The sequence below is a fragment of the Eptesicus fuscus genome, chromosome 1 (assembly GCF_027574615.1).
Source record: "Eptesicus fuscus isolate TK198812 chromosome 1, DD_ASM_mEF_20220401, whole genome shotgun sequence".
In the NCBI taxonomy this organism is placed as follows: Eukaryota; Metazoa; Chordata; class Mammalia; order Chiroptera; family Vespertilionidae; genus Eptesicus; species Eptesicus fuscus.
This window is the reverse complement of record NC_072473.1, coordinates 75,823,048-75,845,254: the sequence shown is the minus strand read 5'-3', so window position 1 is coordinate 75,845,254 and position 22,207 is coordinate 75,823,048. Positions and strand designations below refer to the sequence as shown.

General features: G+C 40.5%; 1 protein-coding gene and 1 pseudogene across 2 annotated transcripts in view; both read right to left on the bottom strand.

Moving 5' to 3' along the window:
- Positions 1 to 22,207, bottom strand: part of RNF128 (ring finger protein 128) — a 137,613-nt gene that overhangs the window by 34,181 nt on the left and 81,225 nt on the right. For both annotated transcript variants that reach the window (XM_008156329.3, XM_008156328.3), the window contains exon 2: positions 1,950 to 2,197. In XM_008156329.3, the coding sequence (XP_008154551.1) occupies positions 1,950 to 2,197 (248 nt within the window). The remainder of the gene's footprint in view (positions 1 to 1,949; positions 2,198 to 22,207) is intronic.
- Positions 19,640 to 21,500, bottom strand: LOC103299480 (lysine--tRNA ligase-like; annotated as a pseudogene).

Here is a 22,207-nt window from a genome sequence, read left to right as displayed (position 1 = left end):
ACTGGTGTCTAATAATTATGAAGGTTTTATAATAAGATTTTAATTCTAATTTGTTCTGAAATTCAGTGAACTTTCTTGCCATACAGAAACCCTCACTCCCAAATAAATTGGGTTGATCTTTGCTTATTGGAAAAAAAGTGCATGAAGTGGCCAAAATTTCATGGCCTTTGGAGGAATTTCTCAGTTCACATAAAAATGTATTCTTGCTCCTAATATATGAACAGCTGAAAGTATTAAATCTCTACTGAGCATTCTGAAGACATAGCTATGGTGTTTTCACCATGTTGCCATGGTAAAAATACTTGAAATTTGGAGCAGGTGAGAGATGATAGTGGCTTGGAACAGGGTGGAAGCAGTGGCATTGGTAAGAAGTAATCAGATTCTGGATATATAATGAAGGTAGAACCAATAGTATTTGCTTATGGAGGTTATATGGGAAGTGAGAAAAAAAGGAAAAAGAATAACTCCAAGGTTTCTGGCCTGAAGTCAAGAAAAGTTCTTTTGAAAATGGAAGCGATAATAGCATGTTTGTGCATGCACATTAACAGAAGCCAAGGCAGAGGTTACAGATGCAGATAGATGGGAAGGTGTGGAGGAGCTTGCGGAAGTACTCTTTTGATTACTTCAATTTTTTTCAGTGGAATAAGATCCAAAATACAAATTGAGAGTAAAGTTGGAGGAGGTGTTGGATGTTTAAGGAGAACAGAACATGTATGATTAGTCACCTAGGAAAGGAGAAGAAATGTCTAAGAAAACATAGTATGATTGTTGGGCAGCATTAAGGGATCACTGAGTTTATGGTCAGTCTGTATATATGTCAATGTTTTCCTGTTAGTTCAGCTATGCAAAGTGCAGGTATAGGGTAGGTGAGAAAAAGGATTTGACCAGGGTTGGATTTTGACAGCAAGTATAACAAAGAGGGAGAAGGGCCAAGGGAACTGAAGACATATGCATGGGAGTGACCATGGAAGTTAAGTTGGTAGGGAGAGAAGTGAGGATATCAGGGGAATGACAAATAGTTTAAAGGTAGTAGGATCAATGTCACACAACTGTGGGTACTTCTATGTTCAATGATGCTTTAGTATTTTTCCTCTATTATTTATATTCTTTGTACTTGTTTATATACCAGTTGTTAAAATATGGTGGAAATTATGAATATGTGACTCTGACTGGAGCTTAGCACTATATCATGCACAATTATATCTTTAAACTTGCCTTCTCATAACATTCAGCCTAGTCTCTTTTTCCAGCCCTGACCTCACATGCAAATATACACATGCTCAAGCACACACATACATGTAAAATAACAGTGGTTACTTTAAAATATATATATTGGTTTCAGAGAGGAAGGGAGTGGGAGAGAGATAGAAACATCAATGATGAGAGAGAATCATTGATTGGCTGCTTCCTGCACACCCCTTACTGGGGATCAAGCCGGCAACCAGGGCATGTACCCTTGACTGGAATCGAACCCGGGACCCTTCAGTTCGAAGGCTGGCTTTCTATCCACTGAGCCAAACCAGCCAGGGCAACAGTGATTACCTCTGTGTGGTGACTATTTTCTTGTTATTTGGGGTTTTGATGAAAATTTTTTCCCTCATGCTTTCTAATTTCTAAATTTTCTATACTGAGTATAAAATGCTTCTGTAATTTAGAACAAATATTTAAAAGAACATATGTATTTATACGCATATGTTATTAAAATCCCGGCTGTACTCCAAAATGAGGTGTTAGAAGACTTAATCAGGCAGGATTAAGGCCATAGACAATTTACAGAAATTAAAAGATTTGAGATGATGAAAGCTGACATACTTTAAAAAACCACACAGTTCATAAAACACATGCATGGATCATTGTCTAGCAAGTGAAATGTATTAAAATGCATGACATTGAAATTGCAATTAAAACAGTAAAATATTTTTAAATTGGAAGAAAGGTCCATTACAAACCTGCTTTCTGTTTTGAGCTCTTGCATTCCGTAATCTTCTAGCAGAATAAAAGATAAAATAGCCCACAGTTGCTGCCGTAATAATAAAAAAGGACACAGAAACAAGGAAAATTGAATAGTGATTCACCCAAGGGCCATGTTTTTTCCCTACTTCGATGACCATTGTTACTTGTATGCCTCTTTGAATTGATTGCAGAATTTTTGTGCCTTTCAGATTGCCAATCATGATGGCAACAATGTCTCCTGCACCTATAAAAGAAAAGGAATTTAGTTTTAGTTTGGCAAAGCATTCTTAGTATAAAAATCCAAGGACTAAACTGATTTTAAATGATTCCCAATGAGACGAAGGGAGGATACTCATTCATTCAATTAAGATTTATTTTTTTGGGGCATCTACTATGCATATATAAGTTATAGGGGATATAAACATATATAAGTTATAGGGCAGTGATGGGCAATCTTTTGAGCTTGGTGTGTCAAACTTCGCCAAAAAACTGAGCATAACTCGGGTAGTGTGTCACTTTGAGGAAAAAACATTATTTCGCAAATGTTTCATCCTCAGGAGCAGCAAATGTTTCATCCTCGGCATGCAGCTGCCTCAGCGGCCGCGTGTCATCAGAAATGGCTACGCGTGTCAGTGCTGACACGCGTGTCATAGGTTCGCCATCACTGTTATAGGGGATACATATTGGTTACTGATCTTAAGGAACTCAGTTTAGTAAGGAAGCTGTGATATGTAACAAATACTTCCCTATCCTCAGGTTAACCTCTTATAATTCAACAGTATTCAGTCTGTGGCCCAGTTTGCTCTTAAATCAAGGCTTTCTGAAAGACTAACAGTCCCGTGGATGGTACAAAATATGGCTTATATCCTAGAGAATCTAAGATTTGGGAAAGAGAAATATTTAACTATGCATTTCCCAATTAATAAGGTGATAAACTATCTTATGAGATCACTACTAAAAAGTATAAGAATTTATATATCCAGATTAGTAATTTGAGGCAAATAATGCTTACAAGCACAAATGTACAACATATTGATAGAAATGTATGTTACTATTCAACACCAACTAAAATCAAGCCTGAAAGTAGACTAAATTTATTACTTAGTCTTGTTGACCCTGAGAATGATGGTACCTACTAAGAAGAGCTCCTAGTGGCTGATTGGGCTCAAATTTATACACAGAGCTCAGCAGCCATTACTCAACAGGGGCCTCTCATTCAAGTGGTGCTTCAGACAGAAGCCTGAACTAAACTTGTGACCCTCACTGAACTGCCTTCCTGCACTGTGTTCCTGACATCTGAGCCAACTTTTATAAAGGAATTCCTGGAATTATATTTCAACCAATAGGAGTGAGATTTTCCTCAGCTAATTGAAGATGCATAGCTATAACCTCATCAGCATCTTCATCAACCAATCAGTGTGGCTCCATTCTAATCAATCAGGACAGAGTTTTTTGGACCAATCAAACTGTGAGGATTTGGACTCCTCATTTGCATAAGAAAAGACCAAACAGGGGCCATGGGTGGGGACTTCTCTCTATATAAGTTCTCCTCTGACTCTTGGAGCTACTTTCCCTTTCTACCCAAGACAGCATTTCCCTAGCTGGAGCTGTACAACCCAAGCTGTCTTGCTGGAGAAGAATGGAGCTGCCCTGTCTTGGTGGGAGGAAGCCAAATGGAGCAGAGCTGTCTAGGCAGGCTGGAGTGGAGCAGACAAGTTGTCCCTACTGAACTATATAAATCTTGTGAAAAAAGAAAGGGACAAATATTATCATTTCCAATGTTATGTGGATGTCAAATTACTCATGCCATTTCAGTGCTTATCAAGGTTTATATTCCTTCTAGTTTATATGACCTGAGACAGATAATCTGAAGAAAAAGAACAGAGGTCTTTGAATGCTAAGAGATTACCAACCAGAGAAACTCCCAACTATATTAGGTTAAGGGAAAAAACAAAGCCACACATGCAAGTACACAAACACATACACATAATTCTAAAAGGCCCTTCAGACTAGAATTTTAATTGCAAAAGTATAATATGAAAACAGAATTAACACTTAAAATAGCCAAATTAAGAGTACAAACCTTAAATGGTAATATACATAGCAGAATTATTACCCAAGTAATCCTTTAAATTTATGATCCTCGGTGGCCAAAAATCTTCAAAAGATAAAGATCCTCTCTTTACTTGAAATTACTAATTTAAAAATAAGGTATTCATAAGGTATTATTACAGATTTTTTTAAAGTTCTAAAAGATCATTTTTACATATGATAGCCATTTAATTAAACCCTTTTATAACTTTACTGACTCATTTGCAATCACTCAGTTTGGCAGACATCAATGACTTACTTTCTCATTTACATGGGGAAAACCTCAAAAGCCATGGAAAGTAAAGGAGTCTTAAATGACTTTTGTTGTATATTTTTCTTCTATTAGTATTTGACTCAGTATCCTTTATGTGTCTAGAGAATTGGTTATTTTGCAAGAAGAGTGGCTCATTTTTCTATTTATTGGGGGTTTCACATTTCTAGCTTTGGCACTAAAAGCACAGATTTTGTCTTTTCTCTATAAGACATCTATTAGGAAGATTTCTTGTTATCAAGTTTTGATTAATTACATAACCTGTATAAACTTTGAAAGCATGGATGATTCTAAAAAGCAGGTTTGGGAATATATTACAATTTTAAATATTTCTTTTTGATCACAGATATGTTTTTCTAAACTTCTTTGATTAATAGAAATAAGTTTTCATTCTTTTAGAAGATATGAGGTGGGTGGCAGGGGTGGATGCTCAGGAACATACTGGCCATTGTGGTCAGATGGAGAAATACATTGTTTATACATAACTAGAGGCCCAGTGCATGAAATTCGTGCACGGGGGTGGGGGGGTGTCCCTCAGCCCAGCCTGCACCCTCTCCAATCTGGGACCCCTTGAGGGATGTCCGACCACCCACCGGGATCAGGCCTAAATGGGCAGTCGGATATCCCTCTCACAATCCAGAACTGCTGGCTCCCAACTGCTCGCCTGCCTCTGCCTGATTGCCCCTAACCGCTTCTGCCTGCCATCCTGATCACCCCTTAACCACTCCCCTGCCAGCCTGATCGATGCCTAACTGCACCCCGGCCAGCTCGATTGCCCCTAACTGCCCTCCCCTGCCAGCCTGGTCCCCCCAACTGCCCTCCCCTGCAGCCTGGTTCCCCCCCCCAACTGCCCTCCCCTGCAGGTCTGGGTCCCTCCCAACTGCCCTCCCTTGCTGGCCTGGTCTCCCCCAACTGCCCTCCTCTGCCAGCCTGGTCACCCCCAACTGTCCTCCTCTGCTGGCCCAGTCACCCCTAACTGCCCTCCCTGCTAGCCTGATTACCCACAACTTCCCTCCCCTGCAGGCCTGGTCCCCCCCCAACTGCTCTCCCCCGCTGGCCTGGTCCCCCCCAACTGCCCTTCCCTGCAGGCCTGGGTCCCCCCCAACTGTCCTCCACTGCAGGCCTGGTCCCCCCAAAAAACTGCCCTCCACTGCAGGCCTGGGTCCCCCCCAACTGTCTGTCCTCCACTGCAGGCCTGGTCCCCCCGCAACTGCTCTCCCTTGCAGGCGTGGCCCCCCCAACTGCCCTCCCCTGCAGTCCTAGTGTCCCCCAACTGCCCTCCCCTGCTGACCTGGTCCTCCCCAACTGCCCTACCCTGCAGGCCTGGGTCTTCCCCCCAACTGCCCTCCCTTCCTGGCCTGGTCTCCCCCAACTGCCCTCCTCTGCTGGCCTGGTCACCCCTAACTTCCCACAACTGCCCTCCCCTGCAGGTCATCTTGTGGCAGCCATCTTGTATCCACATGGGGGCAGCCATCTTTGACCATATGGGGGTGGCCATCTTGTGACTTGGAGTGACAGTCAATTTGAATATTACTCTTTTATTAGATAGGATGAACAATACTCTGTTTCAATTGCCCCAATTCATATCCATACATGCTATATACATAGTTCAACTATCTATTGAATTAGCTTTCTAATCATATAAAAACCCTATTTCTAAGCATTATTATATACCTCCTCTTGCCCACACCCCTGCAACTATTTATTTTTATAATTCTTATTGATTTCAGAGAGGAAGGAAGAGGGAGAGAGAGAAAGAAACATTAGTGATGAGAATCATTTGATCGGTTGCCTCCTGCATGCCCCCCACTAGGGATGGAGCCTGCAACCCGGGCATGTGCCCTGACCCAGAACTGACCAATGACCTCCTGGTTCATAGGTCGACGCTCAACCACTGAGCCACACTGGCCAGACCTCTGCAACTACTTAAAAATTTCTCCTCCTACAGAGTTCTCCATAATAGTTAACGGTGTCACAAACCTCTGGTCACTTGGTTTAGGAACCTCAGAATCATGTTTGAATAATCACTGCTAACCTACTAAGCCCTGTAGATGCTACTTCCTTTCTCTCATTATTAAATACTTCTTCCCACTCCTTAGTCTCTCTACTGACAACTCTAAAAACTGAACCAAGCTTGGGTCTAAAGAAAGAAAAAAACAGGCTTCCAGAGAGAGAGCTTGAGTGCTTTAGTACAAGTACCCTCTGATATTTATATTGGTTGCTCAGTGACATTTTGCTTACTTCCTGAATCCTGTCTTATGCTCTGGATAATTGAGGTTGTCAGATAAGATTTATCTATAAACTAGACCCTGTTCCAAGTGCTTTACATGTATTAACATATTTCATCTTCACATCAACCCTATAAGGTAGGCATTGCTGTTATCCTATTAAAGATAGGGTTGACAAACTTGCCTAGAATAACACATGCTAGTAAGTGCACAACTGGTATCTGCTCTTAACCACCATTCTACATCATTTCTCTATCTTTAAAGAAACCTAAAGCTATTATTTTATTGTAAAATTAAAATTAAATAGGCACATTCGGGAGGTGGGATAGTGGTAAATGTTAACAGCTGGCTCTTAGGTTGGGGTAGGGAAAGGAGGAATCCTTGATTTGTAGTATTTCTCAATTTCCATGGTATAAATACTACCCCCATGGCCATATGAATGTGGAGTTGGAAAAATAGATAGGTACAATTGGCTAAGCCAGATGACTCTAGCATACCACTGTATATTACAGAGCCAAAACTTAAATACAAGGCCCTGGCCGGTTTACTCAGTTGGTTAAAGTGTCGTCCCAATATGCCAAGGTTGGTTGCGAGTTTGATCCCTGGTCAGGGCACATACAAATATCAATCAATGAGTGCATAAATAAGTGGAACAACAAAAATCAATTTTTCTCTCTCTCTTTCTTTCTCCCTCTCTTTCTCTCCCCCCCTCTTAAATTAATAAATACAAAATTTAAAAAGTTAAAATACAAATAGTATAAAATTCAAAATTTATAACAAAGTTACTTTGCTTTTTCATTTCACTTATTCATACCTACTTTGAAAAACCAGTCAAAGTTCATGTAAAATCCCAAGTTAAATTTGGTTTTCTAGTTGTTACTCTTGAAAACCATAAAATATATACCATGAAATTTCAAAGAAGAACAATCAGACCTATTTTTAAAAATAAAGATTTTTATTATGTTTTTATTGATTTTTTTTTAGAGAGAGGAAGGGAGAGGGAGTGAGATAAGAGAAACATCAATGTGAGAGAAACATCGATTCTCTTGCATATGCCCCAACCAGGGTTCAAACCCACAACATGGGCACAACCCCTGACCAGAAATCTAACAGTGCACCAGATAACGCTCAACCAACTGAGCCACACTAGCCAGGGCCAGACTTCTTTTTGTGGAACAGGAAAAGAAACCTTTTCTGATTGGGGTGTGTGTGTGTGTGTGTGTGTGTGTGTGTGTGTGTGTGTGTTTCTAAAGCAGGCTTTGCTGAACCTTTTTCTCCCTCAAGCTTTCTCAGTCCTTAAAATATTAGAGACTCAAGGGGCCATTAGTATATTTCAGCTAGTTCCAAACTTCTCACATTAAAATTAATGACTTTGTAATTGATTTTTAAAGAATCACAAGACATATTCTGTATGTAAAGTTAGTCATTTATTATAAGTACCATATATGTGGTCTTATTCAGAACTTATTCTGAATGTTTAATCTCTCTAATTTCTGGTGTGTTGAGGAATAGAAAGTGAACATTGAAAACACATACACAAAAGCCAGAAGATTTTCCCATCTTAAACAAGAATTAGAAAATATAAAGACTGGCATTTTTCAAAGGGATGAGTAAAATATAATCTATTGGCTATTTGGAAGGATGTAATACTGATATTCCCTTCCTAGAGAAACTCAAAGCACTTCTCAAGTGTTTATGAGAACTGATCTTTGAAGGTAGGAGTTTTGGCCCTCAAAAAATCAAGTGCAATTAACAGATAATCAACCTATACATTGAATGAATATATGTTCTTTTTGTTTTTGTTCTTTTTTAAAATATAAATTCTTTATTGTTTAAAGTATTACATATGTCTCCTCCCCCCCCCCCTTGACCTCTCCCCGGATGCTCCCACTCCCCCAGCACATGCCCTCACCCCCCCTACTATCTGTGTCCATGGGTTATGTTTATATGCAGGCATATAAGTTCTTTGGTTGATCTCTTACCCTCCTCCCCTGCCTTCCCTCTGAGGTTAGATGGTCTGTTTGATGCTTCTGTGTCTTTGGATCTATTTTTGTTAATCAGTTTATTTTGTTCATTATATTCCACAAATGAATGAGATCATGTGACATTTATCTTTCTCGGACTGGCTTATTTCGCTTAGCATAATCCTCTCCAGGTCCATCCATGCTGTTGCAAATGGTAAGAGTTACTTCTTTTTTACAGCAGCGTAGTATCCCATTGTGTGGATGTACCACAGTTTTTTAATCCACTTATCTGCTGATGAATATATGTTCTTTATGCTGCAGAATTTGGATTCTCAATTTATTCACATATTAGTACAACAACATTAAATTAAAAGTTATATTACAATCTTTAAAATTATTGATATTTCTTCAAAACATCCTTACAGTTCATCTTTTAAAACACACACACACACACACACACACACACACACACACACACACACACTAGTGGCCTGGTACATGAATTCAGGCACACTGAAAGGAAATTAATTAGAAGAATATTTTAATATCACTATTTGCCCTTTCTCTATAATAGAAGTGTCAACCAAATTCACAATCGACAATGACAGATCAGATGCATGCATGTGATTGGTGCCAGCGAGAGCTTTATATGTATCGCACATGCGCGAGTCAACTTAGCCTTTTAACAAACTTGCTTAATTAGATCTGCTTTCTGATTTAGCTAAGCTTTTTCCAGCCCAGTGAAGCACCCCAAATTCTCTTTCAGGTAATTGTCAGCAACACAGCAGTAAATATCAACATGAAGCAGATTATTATTGTAGATCACACAGGGAGAACAAAGGATAAAATATTTAACTGCAGCAGTCCTTGACTATATTCTGCGCAGTGAGAAAACCTGAAGTCATTTTCAAGGTCCACTATTTCTTACTTCTTTTCAGTCAGGTCAAGTTTCTAAGCTTTCTAAATCTTCATTTTCCATCTAGTGAAAAGAAAATAGGATTCCTGTGAGTCTCCTATCTACCTACTCCAAGACTTCTGTGAGGATCAAATGAGATGAGGTATGGGAAAACACTTCACAAACATTTGGTTACAGTGTAAAGTATTTCCACCTAGCTATAAAGCAAGTCATGTTCCTGGGCTGAAGAAACTACAAGGAGGCTAGTCATTGCTAGGGAGAGGAAGCCGGGTGTTGCTACGTGACATCATTACCTGGATGGAGGGAAGGACACTTAGCATATTAACCTTTTATATATATACTAGAGGCCTGGTGCATGTCCGACTGCCAGTTTAGGCCTGATCCTGGCCTCTCACAATCCGGGACCACTGGCTCCTAACTGCTCACCTGCCTACCTGCCTGATTGCTCCTAACTGCCACCCCTGCTGGCCTGGTCACCCCCAACTGCCCCCCCCCCCCCGCCAGCCTGGTTGCTCCCAACTGCCCCCCCTGCCGGCCTGGTCGCCCCATGCAGCCTGCTGCTCAGTCGTTTGGTCACCGCTCACTAACCCCCATGCCAGCCTAGTCACCCAAGCAGCCTGTTCAGTTGTCCATTTGGTTGCGATGGTCGCTTAGGCTTTTATTATTATAGACTAGAGGCCTGATGTACGAAATTCGTGCAAGGGGCTCAGCCCTTGCAGCCCCGGCCAGCCCTCGCAGCCCCTGCTTCATCCAGAAGGTCATCCAGATGGTCGTCCGGACAGTCATCCTGCTGTTCAGTCTAATTAGCACATTAGCTCTTTATTATATAGGATAGATGTATATATTTTTTTGATTTCAGAGAGGAAGGGAGAGGGAGAGAGAGATAGAAACAGCAAGGATGAGAGTCATTGATTGGCTACCTCCTGCACACCCCCTACTGGGGATCGAGCTCCTAACCTGGGCATGTGCCCTTGACCGGAATCGAACCTAGGACCCTTCAGTCTGCAGGCCGATGCTCTATCCACTGAGCAAAACCAGCTAGGGCATTACAGTTGATATTTAAAACCAATGTTGATACATCAATGCATAGACTCTTGTACAAGCTGCCAAGTTTTCCACCTTTTAATCCAAAATTTCACTATACCAACTATCACCTATGGAAAGTACCAGGCTTAAGAAGCAAAATATGGTTTGCACAGATCAGTTGATTAAGACACAGTACTAATAAAATCAAGGTATGGTTCAATTAACCTTCTTATAGGAGCAATTATAGAAAAGACAGTACCTCTAATTTCATTCATTAAGGTTTTTTTGTATCTATATGTATGCCAGACACTGTGCTAGGCCTTGGAGTTACAGAAAGGAATAAAATATAGTCTCTTCCCTCTAGGGCCTAGAGTCTAGGCACTTGCAAATGTCTCCTATATATAAGACATTCAGTATTAAGAAGAATATGGACTAAGCCAGTAAAACGAATTGTGTACATTTATTATCACCTCCAGTAGTAGAAAAAAATAATTTCCAAATCACATTTTGAACTGATACTGGTTTACTAGAATTTCTTCCTATGTAAAAAAGAAAACTTAATTTCCTTCAGTGTCCAATAATTTGTAAAATAAAAAATTGTATTTGTTTTGATATTTTTTAATTCAATAGTTCTCTTTATTTAAAAATTGGTAACCAGAAATAGACTAGAGTTGGAGGCTGGGAAGGGGCATCATGCATCGAAAATAACACTGAGGTGAGAATCAGAACACTGGGTTGCAGTTTTTGCCTAAAGAAAGTAAGGTTGTAATAAATTTCTAAAATCAAGTCTGGCAAAAGAATATGACTACATTTCTTCTTTTATCCTTCTAGAATTTCCAAATCAACTATTAATTTCATGCTGTTTTTCAAAAAAGCATAGCACCCATTCTATCCCCCTCCCCTGCAGTGAAAAGGGAACTATGCTAAAAGTCTCTGATGATGAAAACTGACCATTAATTGGACAAGAAACCTCTATGGCCTAAACCCTGATCACAGGACGTCTGTCATTTCAGGATTTGAATCTCTCTAAATCTGCACTTTGCTTCAAAGGTGATTGTGAGCCCATTTATATCCTTTTCCTTCCTGAACTGTTAGGCAAAATCATTAAGCAAACCATAAAAAGAATTAGTTAAATGCCTATTTAACTTGTAGAGATAAATTATGGATTTATTCACAAATTTTAATGCACTGTATCTGATAAATACATTTTCAAACTTGAATATCAGAAAGAGCTGTCATTTTTTACAATTCTAGTGTATTTTTAATTTTATTTTTTCCCATCACCATTTATCCCCTTTATGCCCTCATCCACCTCTACCCACCTCTCCCCCTGAAATCACCACAATGTTATCCATGTCCATGAGTTCTCTCTCTGTTTCCTTTTTTTGCTCAATCCCTCCACTTCCCTCAACAATCCCCAGCATTTTTTACAATTCTAGTATTAATACCACTTCATATTTGACAATTTAATGGTCAAGAATAGCTAATCTGAACCCTAATTGCTTGAACACCAGTTCCTGAGTCCAGTATAATTTGAACCAGACTTACCTTGATACCACCATAAATATAGCAGTCACTCAATTATTTATTTATTTAATTAATTTTTATTGAATTTATTGGGGTGACATTGGTTAATAAGCTTATATAGGGTTCAAGTGTACAATTCTATAATACATCATCTGTATATTGTATTTTGTGTTCACCTCGAACTTCCTATTTAAAAATCATTAATAACACAATATGGCTCAAGTTTTTCACATTTTCACTCTGAAGTATTTGGGGAGAGGGACAGATTAGGAATAAGTGACAATTAAACAACAGAAGAAATACAGGTTCCATTTTCAAATGTCCAACAATGAATAAAGGTTTTGGCATGTGACTATCTTGGGTACAAAGGTAATAAAATAGGGTGTAGCAACTCTGACTACTATTACTGAATATCATTAAATTAAAATGTTAATATAAATAAAGGGTGTCTCTTCTCAGACCTACTGGCAAAAAAAACACACAAAAAAACACTTTCTAGTTATTCATAATATATAGAAATTTGATCTTGGATCCTGTTTGTTTGGTTCCAGGGCTCTTGTTTGCCGCTCCACAACCCTCCGGCGCCAGAATGAGCTCCTGCGAGGCACCAGAAGCTGGTGCTGGGGAGATGGTGAGTGTGCCTGCTATGCAGGTGGCTCCAGCCCTGGGCTGGGCGGGGCCAGGCAGCCGGTAGCAGGATCTGCAAAAGCCAAGCCTCTGCTGGGGACCAGAGGGAGGCTGGAGCGGCCCACGTGCTGCGCCTGAATTCCCTGCCGTGGGGTGGGGCAGAGGTGCAACAACCTTGCAAAACGCCCTTGACCCTGGAGAGACTCCGATGGCAATGGCTGCAGAGCTATGTGATTTGAATCCAAACATGTGTTTAAGCTTTGGAGTTGGGTGTGAGGAGGGTGAGCTGGAAAACTCCAGGCCATCAGAATGGGCTGCCTGTGTTCTTCCAGAGAAAAGGCTTTGGGGTTTGAGTTTGGTCTGATGGGCACATTCTTTTTTTGGGTGAACTGAGACTCCCGTGTAAAAGGACACGTTGAAGGGGGAGTCATCTGCCAGACATGGTTTCCTTCTGTATGCTTGCCCGAGCTGCCCAGGGTGATGCCTTTTCCCTTCCTTCCCCACTGCCCCGAGCTAACGGGCATGAGATCACCAGGGACGAAACTGGGGCCTCATTGTATTGCGTGGAGATTGCGCTCCACAGGAACCTGCCTGATCCAGGGAGGGTTGGGGTCATTCACTGCGGGAAAGGCTCGATTTAAACGAAGCCACCGCTTAGATGGGCGCCGGCTGAGCCGTTTTCGGAGGGTTTATTATCTATCCCTTCTGGCTGTTTCCTTGGAAACCACAAACTCAAGATAGCAGTGGAATGCTGTGTCTCCTTATCTGAAACCCTGCTTCTCTAGGCCAGTGACTTAGATGCCCCAGGCAAGTGTGGGATGTCCCTTTCTTACTGATATGATGGCACATAGCCATGTTTTAGGTAGGCTAGGATTTGGGCTCCCTGGCAGAGGCACGCAGCGGGCCCCGTCCCTGGGCCAGGCCGAAGAGCCCATGGGACACCTGGTGGAGTGCACGGAGGCCTCTGGATCCCCGGCGGAGCCGCGCCGATGGCGTGATGCAAGACCCCTTGCTGCAAGTCCCCACCCACTCGCACCTGCTGCGCACGCAGCCTGCTGATCGGTGGTTACTGTGACGGCGTCCCGACCAATTTGCATATTACCCTATTATTAGTAAGATTCTTTTAAACCAACATATGAAACAAAGGCACACAGTCGTATATAATACAGCAAGTTGCCTCTATTTTTCCCCGTGAACCCCCAAATACTTCTGCTATAGGTTTTGAAGACAATCCAGCTGTCTCATAATATTGGAGAGTTAGATCCAGGACCCCTGTGGATATCAAAATCCACAGTTGTTTAAATTCCTTATGTAAAATGGCATAGTATTTGCATATACTAGTAACCTATGCTCATCCTCCCAAATACTTTAAATCATCTCTAGATCACTTATAATACCTAATACAATATAAATGCTATGTAAATGTTGTTATACCCTATTGTTCAGGGAATAATTACAAGAAGTCTATACATGTTCAATACAGATGCAGCCATTGCAGACCTAACTACACAGTATACTGTAGCAATAATGTAACATTTTCACCCCAAATATTTTTTCAAAATATATTTTTATTGATTTCAGAGAGGAAGGAAGAGGGAGAGAGAAATAGAAACATCAATGATGTGAAAGAATCATTGATTGGCTGCCTCCACTAGGGATCAAACCCGCAACCCAGGCATGAGCCCTGACTGGCAATCAAACCGTGACTTCTGGTTCATAGGTCAATGCTCAACCACTGAGACACACTTGCCAGGCCGCCCCAAATATTTCTGACTCATGTTTAGTTAAATCTTCAGATGAGGGCATCAGAAAATCACAACTATGGGGGTTGACTGTACTCTATTACAAAATGGGTTACAGACCGTATGTAGTACCAAAAACAAAAATCTCTGGTAGATGGAGTCTTCAGGAAACAGTATATTAAAGACACTAGGGAATAAGAAGTAATGCTATTCAAAAGGTCACAGATGTGAGAGTCAAGATGGCAGCATAGGTAAAAGCCTTCTACTTGCTGCCTCCCACAAACACATTAAAGTTACAACTAAAATACGGAACAAACATCATTCAGAACTGCCTAAAATCTGACTGAATGAAAGTCCTGCACCAAGAGAAGTAAAGAAAAAAATGCACCGAGACTGGTAGGAGGGGTGGAGGTGTGGAACAGGCTGGTCTGGCACCCATGTGTGCTGCTTTTTTAATCGGGAGGGAGATCATCTCGCGTCTCTGCGGAGGTTGCTTGAGAGGAGCAAGGGGTCCCAGCTCCACATCAGATCCCCATCCCAGGCTCCCAGAGCTGGGAAAAGAAGTCCTTGTAACTTTGAACTGTAAAAACCAGTGGGGATTGGGGTTCAGTGACATGGAGGGTGCTGGAGCCCCAGCTATTCCTTTGAAAGGACAGGCTCATGAACTGGATTTACAAGGTCCCACTTCCTCTGAGCTCCAGTGCCAGGCAGAGGCTCTGGGGGACCCAGACATATATGGAGAGGAATTGGATTGTCTGGCATCAGGGCAGGAACTTGGGGGCAGCTTTTTCCCAGAAAGGGGTGCTTGCAGGGGTCATTGTTCCTGTTCTGGGACCTCCCCAATCATAGGGCTGAGTGGCAGCCATATTTTTTGCTCTGCCTTTTGATTCCCAGAGACCCTGGTGATTCTCAGAAACCCTGTCCCATCCAATTTGCAGCTCCACCCAACCTGTTTGCAGCAGCTTTTGCATATGAATGGCCTGTTCTGGCTCTGGCATTAGACTTTGCTAAAATCTAACAAGCAGCTCGGTCATCAAGCCCCAAACCTATCAATGAGAGTCCCAAGACCCCGCATTAGCATGAGCCTGCCTTGCTTCACAGCTGGGCCTTGCCTGGGCACCTCCAAGCCCAATAAAAATAGCTCCTGCAGGGTAGCTCCAGGCAGTGGCTGACTTTGCACCTCCCTGGGGGCCCTAGAGCCAGTGCACCTGGTAGACAGCATCAGATCATAGCAGATTACAACCCTCACAACCATAAGACACACTCAAGGGGCAGACTCAGTGAGCACCAAAGTCCTGCTCCATAAGGGTGTCTCCTGCACAACAGTTCTCCCATTGTAGTCACTGCCGGTCCTCAGGTCCTCACAGCCAATTGGCCTGGAGATCGATTCCTCCCAGTGACACCAACAGCAATCAAGGCTAAACTACAAAACTGCACTCACAGCCCACACAGGTATGTACCTAGAGTGCCTGGCTCAGGTGACTGGGGAGGATTAGCCACCTATAGGACACCTACTACACAAGGCCATACTACTAATTCTAGGAGACATAGCAACTCTACCTAATACAAACACAAGGAAGCAGCCAAAATGCAGAGACAAAGAAACATATCACAAATGAAAGAAATAGAAGCAAGCAAACTTTTGGATCTTCTTGAGACTTTCAAGGATCTTAGTGAGGAAGTTAAAGAGATGAAAAAGGACCAGTCATAAATTAAGCATACACTAACTGAAATAATCATTTACAGGGATTCAACAGTAGAATAGAGGATTCCGAGAATCAAATCAATGAGTTGGAATATGAGGAAGCAAAAAACACCCAATTAGAAAAGTAAAAAGATAAAAGAATAAAAAAAAATATAAAGATAGTGTAAGGAACCTTGGGGACATGTTCAAGAGTACCAACATTAGCATTATGGGGGTGCCAGAAGAAGAGAGAGAGAGCAAGATATTGAAAAGCTATTTGAAGAAATAATGACAGAAATCTTGCCCTACTTGGTGCAAGAAATAGACTTACATGTCCAGGAAGTGCAGAGAGTCCCAAACATGAGGAATCCAAAGAGGCCCATACCAAGATACATCATAATTAAAATGCCAAGGATTAAAGACAAAAAGAGAATCTTAAAAGCAGCAAAAGAAAAGCAGTTAGTTACTTACAAGGGAGCATCCATAAGACTGTCAGCTGATTTCTCAACAGAAACTTTGCAGGGCAGAAGGGAGTGGCAAGATATATTCAAAGAGATGAATAGCTAAGATCTACAACCAAGATTACTACCCAGTGAAGATCTCATTTAGAATTGAAGGTCAGAGAAAGAGCTTCACAGACAAGGAAAAGCTAAAGGAGTTCATCACCACCAAACCAGTATTACATGAAATGTCAAAGGGTATTGAAGAAGAAGAAGAAGAAGAAGAAGAAGAAGAAGAAGAAGAAGAAGAAGGAGAAGAGGAGGAGGAGGAGGAGGAGGAGGAGGAGGAGGAGGAGGAGGAGGAGGAGGAGGAGGGAAGAAGAAAGAGAAGGAGATAAAATATGAATAATAAAATGGCAACAAATACATATCTATCAACAATTAAATCTAAAAATCAAAATAAGCAAATAAGAAATCCAATGAACAAAATAAAATAGTGAATCAAATAGAATCAGGGGCAAGGAAACAAGGAACAGACTGATGAATCTCAGAGGAAAGCGGGGGGCGCTGATGAACCAAAGATCTTACCTGTGGACATAGACAGTAGACTGATGAAGTCTTGGGGAAGGTTGGGAACTGGGTGAAGGGGGTCAATGGGGGAAAAACGGGGACATCTATAATACTCCAAACAATAAAGATTTTTTTTAAAAAGGTCACAGATACATAATTTTTGGATGGCAGGTAATACTCAGGTAAACAATTCTTAGTACTATTAAAATATGGTTAGTCCTGCCTGGGCTATTCTAATTTCCAGTAGTGATATGTTTAGTATATTTTTAAGAACCCAATGGCTAGATCAGCATTTCTTCAATTTTTGATCTCAGGACCACCTTATACCAAAAAATTTTTGTTTATGTAGACTATTTCTTGTTTTACTTTTTTTTTTATTGAATTTGTTGCAGTAGCATTGGTTAATAAAATTATATAGGTTTCAGGTGTACCATTCTATAATACATCATCCGTACATTGTATTGTGTGTTTAACATCCCAAGTCAAGTTTCCTTCCATCACCATTTATCTACCCTTTCCCTCGGGTAATCACCATACTGTTGTCTGTGTCTATGCATGTTTGTCTCCCCCATCCCCCGCTTAATCTTTTCAACATTTTCACCCAGCACCTGAACTCCCCTCCCCTCTGAGAGCTGTCAATCTGTTCTCTATCTATGAGTCTTTCTATTTTGTTCGCTAGTTTATTTTATTCATTATATTTCCTATATGAGTGAAATCATATGGTATCTTTCTTTCTCTGACTAGTTTATTTCAATTAGCATAATACTCTCCAGGTCCGTCCATGCTGTTGCATATGTAGATTACTTCTATTCTATTTACAATATCAGAAATTAACACTGAGTAATTTTAAAACTATTTCTTTATTCGTTTAACCTTTTGCACTCGGATGTCGAGTGTGACTCGACACGGTTAGCATTAGAATAAATGAATCGAGAAAAAAGCAAGCAAGTGCAAAGGGTTAAAATAACAGTCACAAATACATGTTATTATAATTAACATATTTTAAATAAAAAATAACTATATTTCCCCAAAAATGGAATAAAAAGTGGCCCTGTCATTTGTTCAAAGGTCTTTAATGGCAGACTTAATAGAAAACAGCTGAATGTTCATATCTGCTTCTGCATCAGATCTTTTGGGATCTGTTTTTTTGAATAAAATATATGAAGAAAATCTGTACTCACACAGATATGCAATTAGAAAAATGAATATTTTAATAGCATTTTCAAATAATTTTCAATATTCTTCTTTGATACTACACTAAAACTTAACAATTGGTAGTTTCTTAAAGGTTAGGCGCAAGGTAGAATTTGAAACCATACCAATGAACTCTGTACTTCCTTATATGAAAATACATTGATTTATCTTGTATAATTAATGGATCCTTTATCTATACATGATTTTGTAATATCTTGCATTGGTCAGTGGAAAGTACTGGTTTATTGAGTTAATCAGCTCTCACAAATGGTGACTCATTTCAAGATACACAATACCAAAAAAATCACAGTTGCTTTTTGATATTGTATAACCATTGATGACATCAGAAAAGTCTAAGTATTAGGAAATTGTCAAGCTCATGTGATGGATAAGGTTTCTAAGGTTCTAATTTTTGCTATACACTTAGTAAATTTTATCATTAACAACAAATGCTGTCATTTTTTTTCTTGACATAACAGACTCACTTGGTTCATTTTGGAGAAAAGGTCTTCTAAACATCCAAGTCTGGGTAACCACTGTTTGTCAGTCGTTCTTTTAAGTTAAAAAGAAGTTGTTTGAAGAAAGCGGCTAGTTCCGCTCACAACTTAGTCATACAAGTGCTTCTCCTTCAGCCAACCATCATATTTTGGTCTGTGCAGAAGTATTTTAGGCCTATTTCCCATTTCAGCACACAGAATATACAAAAATTTGTGTATGACAAGGTAGGATAGTAACAGGATAATAAAATTAATGATTTTTATTGATTCATCAAGGACATTCTTAGGTAAAACTGACATTTTCTTTTTACTGTAAATGCATGGAAGTATAGTATACAATCCAGTTTGGTGCCTCTGTCTTAATTTGTGCTAAGGGGCCAGAAGTTTTTGCTGATCACTGCTTGTATGCCCTCCATGTAAATGTCAACACAGTGAAATATGGAAAATAATGTTTACATATTATTATGAAAATAGTTTTGACTTCATGGACCCCTAAAACAGCCTCAGGGATTTGTGGTCCCAGATCATAATTTGGAAACTATTGGACAGGATCAATGATCCCCAAACTTTAATATGCATGAGAATAACCCTGGAAACCTGCTAAAACACTGAACTCTCAGGTCCTCATTCCCTGATTCAGTATGTCTGGGGAATATATAGTTTAACAAGTTCTGTGGGTTCTTTGGCTGCACGTTATCTGTGGCCCATAGCTTTTTTAAAATTTAATTGTTTAAAGAAATGGTTTATTTAGTAACAAGGAGCAAAACAGGAATTGTTAATTCGTTTTCTCTCTTCTGGTGAATGAATTGCAATAGTCAAATGGATAGCAATGTACAAGAATTTCATTGCAGTCCTTGATCTCTCCTAGAAATGCAAAGATGCCTGAGTTATGTGACTTGCAGTTATTTTCTATACAGAAGTGTTAGCTGTTGTGCTTCCCAGTGTATCAACAGTTGCTATATTTTCTTTCTTGTCTTCAGGTTTCATGGCATGAAATAGAAGTACTTCCTTGATGTTATTAGACTAGTCTATGAAAAACATGGTGACTTGGTCTATGCCCATGCCCAGCCAGCTGTGGGGGGCAGCCCATATTCCAGGGTGGTGCAAAGTGTTTATCTATGACATGGTCTCATCATCACTGGCAGCCTTGGCCTTGGCCTGTTCTTTGAAAAGCTGCCACTTCCTCATGGAGTTATTCAGTTTGGTGTAGGCATTGCTATTTCCTTCTTCATGATAAAAATCTCATAGTGCTCAGTCAGACCCTCTTTAGAGCAGTGTCATTTGGCCAAAGGGCTCATATCTTCGAGTGATTATAGATCAATGTAGGATTGGTACATCACTTCCAGGAACTCCCCAACAAGTTTATCAAGGAGTCTGACTGGTACCAGGTGGAGGGCATTCAATAGCTTTTGCCACATAGATATCAACAATTTTGTGAGTGAGTTTCTTCAGTTTCGAAGAGGTTGATTTCTGTCACCTTCACCCTCTGGGCTTTCTCAAGCTCTTCTACCATGCTGATTCTCCAGAAGGGTGGGGTGAAGTCAATCTATCAGGCTTGGCCCTTGGGCCATCTGGATGGTAAGTGAGCTTATAACTGCTTGTAATACTCTTCACTATTATCCCTGAAATAATCTTTTCTGTGATTTCCATGAAATCATGATAGTGTGCCTAGCCATGTAGAACTCAGAGGTGGTGAACTCAGAATTGTGAATCAAATCAATTTCTTAATTTAGGAACTGGCATCTAATTTGTAAACCTGGTCAATGCCACCAACCACCAGCATCTAATGGTAGAGTTCTGGAGCAATTTTCATATATGAATTCATGTCCACCTCCTTGTGGTAGGTGATAAAAGGCACAGCCACAGCTCCCCCTGGGATGTTGTTCATCATGGGACTTTCAATCTCTAAGAATTCCAATTCATCCAAGAAACTTCTTTTTTATGTGATGACCTTAGAGCAGATGATAAATTTCTGCCTCACAAAGTCATTCAGGATTAAGCACAAGTATCTCTGAAGATATCATGTTTCCTTGTCTTTGAGGCCAAAGTAAAGATGAGATAATATATGCAAGCAAGGATATGGCAGTGTGATCTCTTAGGGAATGATGCTTAGCTCATCCTTCTTGGTTTTCCCAGGATTCCCCTAAATTCCAATTATGTTTCCCTGAAATAGTTTGTGTTATTGATACAAATAAATTCTTCTTCTGATTTATAATTTCTGGAATTGGCCATGACTTGCAATTTGACCCCCTCTCCTTGAAGGTCATAGAAGATGAGCTTTCCCCTCGAAGCTCCTTAGGCATGGATCCTACCTGTCACCTTTAAGTAACGTCACTTAGGTGGTCCCCAGGCTGCAGGTGACTGTATTCTTGAATGAAGTAAGATGTCTACATGGAACTTGTATGGGTATGGGTCTTACCCACTGACCTTTAGTTGGTGGACTGCTTGGCTACAGATCTTGGCTACAGTCTGTAGTACAGACTCTTCTCCTCGGTACCCATATCATTGTCAGTGGTGTGGTTGGTGGCAGCAGCATTGGCCTGGCTTAGTTGTTTCTGACTAAGCTCTTTATGCTTGGCCTCCTTCTCCACTACCTTCTTCTCAGCTTTCAGGCATCTCTTTAGTTAACTTTTATTAGAAAATAGCTTGTCCTTGTGAAAGGCTGTAAAGGGAGCAAGTTGACCCATTCACAGCTCCCTCCACCCCCACTGTGCCCAGGGGGTTGGTGCAGGGACCCCTTAACAAGCCTTACAGCAGCTTGTGTCAACATGTCAGAACACACTGGAACTATTGATTACCACCACTTTTTGCTCAGTTTTGGCTTGCCACTGTCCATATTCACCTAAGGTCCCTGTACTACAGCTATCTCTCTGGAAGGCCTGATGTGAAAGGTAAGGCCCACATATTTAGAAATATTAGGCTGGAGTTTGATTATAGTTTGAGCTCCAATATTGTGGTCCAGTCACTCTGGCCAGATCAATATCAATCGTTTACCCTGCATAGAAAAACTAAATAGAATTATTTTATTTTTATTAGTAAGTACTTCACATAGAGAAATTTGAAAATTAGCCATATCAGATACAGGCCCATTCCTTTCATGTGTTAATTTCTAATATTGTAAATATGAATAGAAGTAATCTACATATGCAACAGCATGGGCGGACCTGGAGAGTATTATGCTAAGTGAAATAAACTAGTCAGAGAAAGATACCATATAATTTCACTCATATATGAAATATAATGAACAAAATAAACTAGCAAACAAAATAGAAACAGACTCAGATAGAGAACAGATTGGCAGCTCTCAGAGGGGAGGGGAGTTCAAGTGCTGGGTGAAAAAGTTGTCTCTCACCTTAATCACTATAACAACCTGCTCATTGCTTTTCAAACCACCAGTCTTAGCCCTACAATTCATCCCCTCACAGCTACCAGATACATTTTTTTAAAAGGAAAAAAAAGTTACCTGGAGAGCATTAT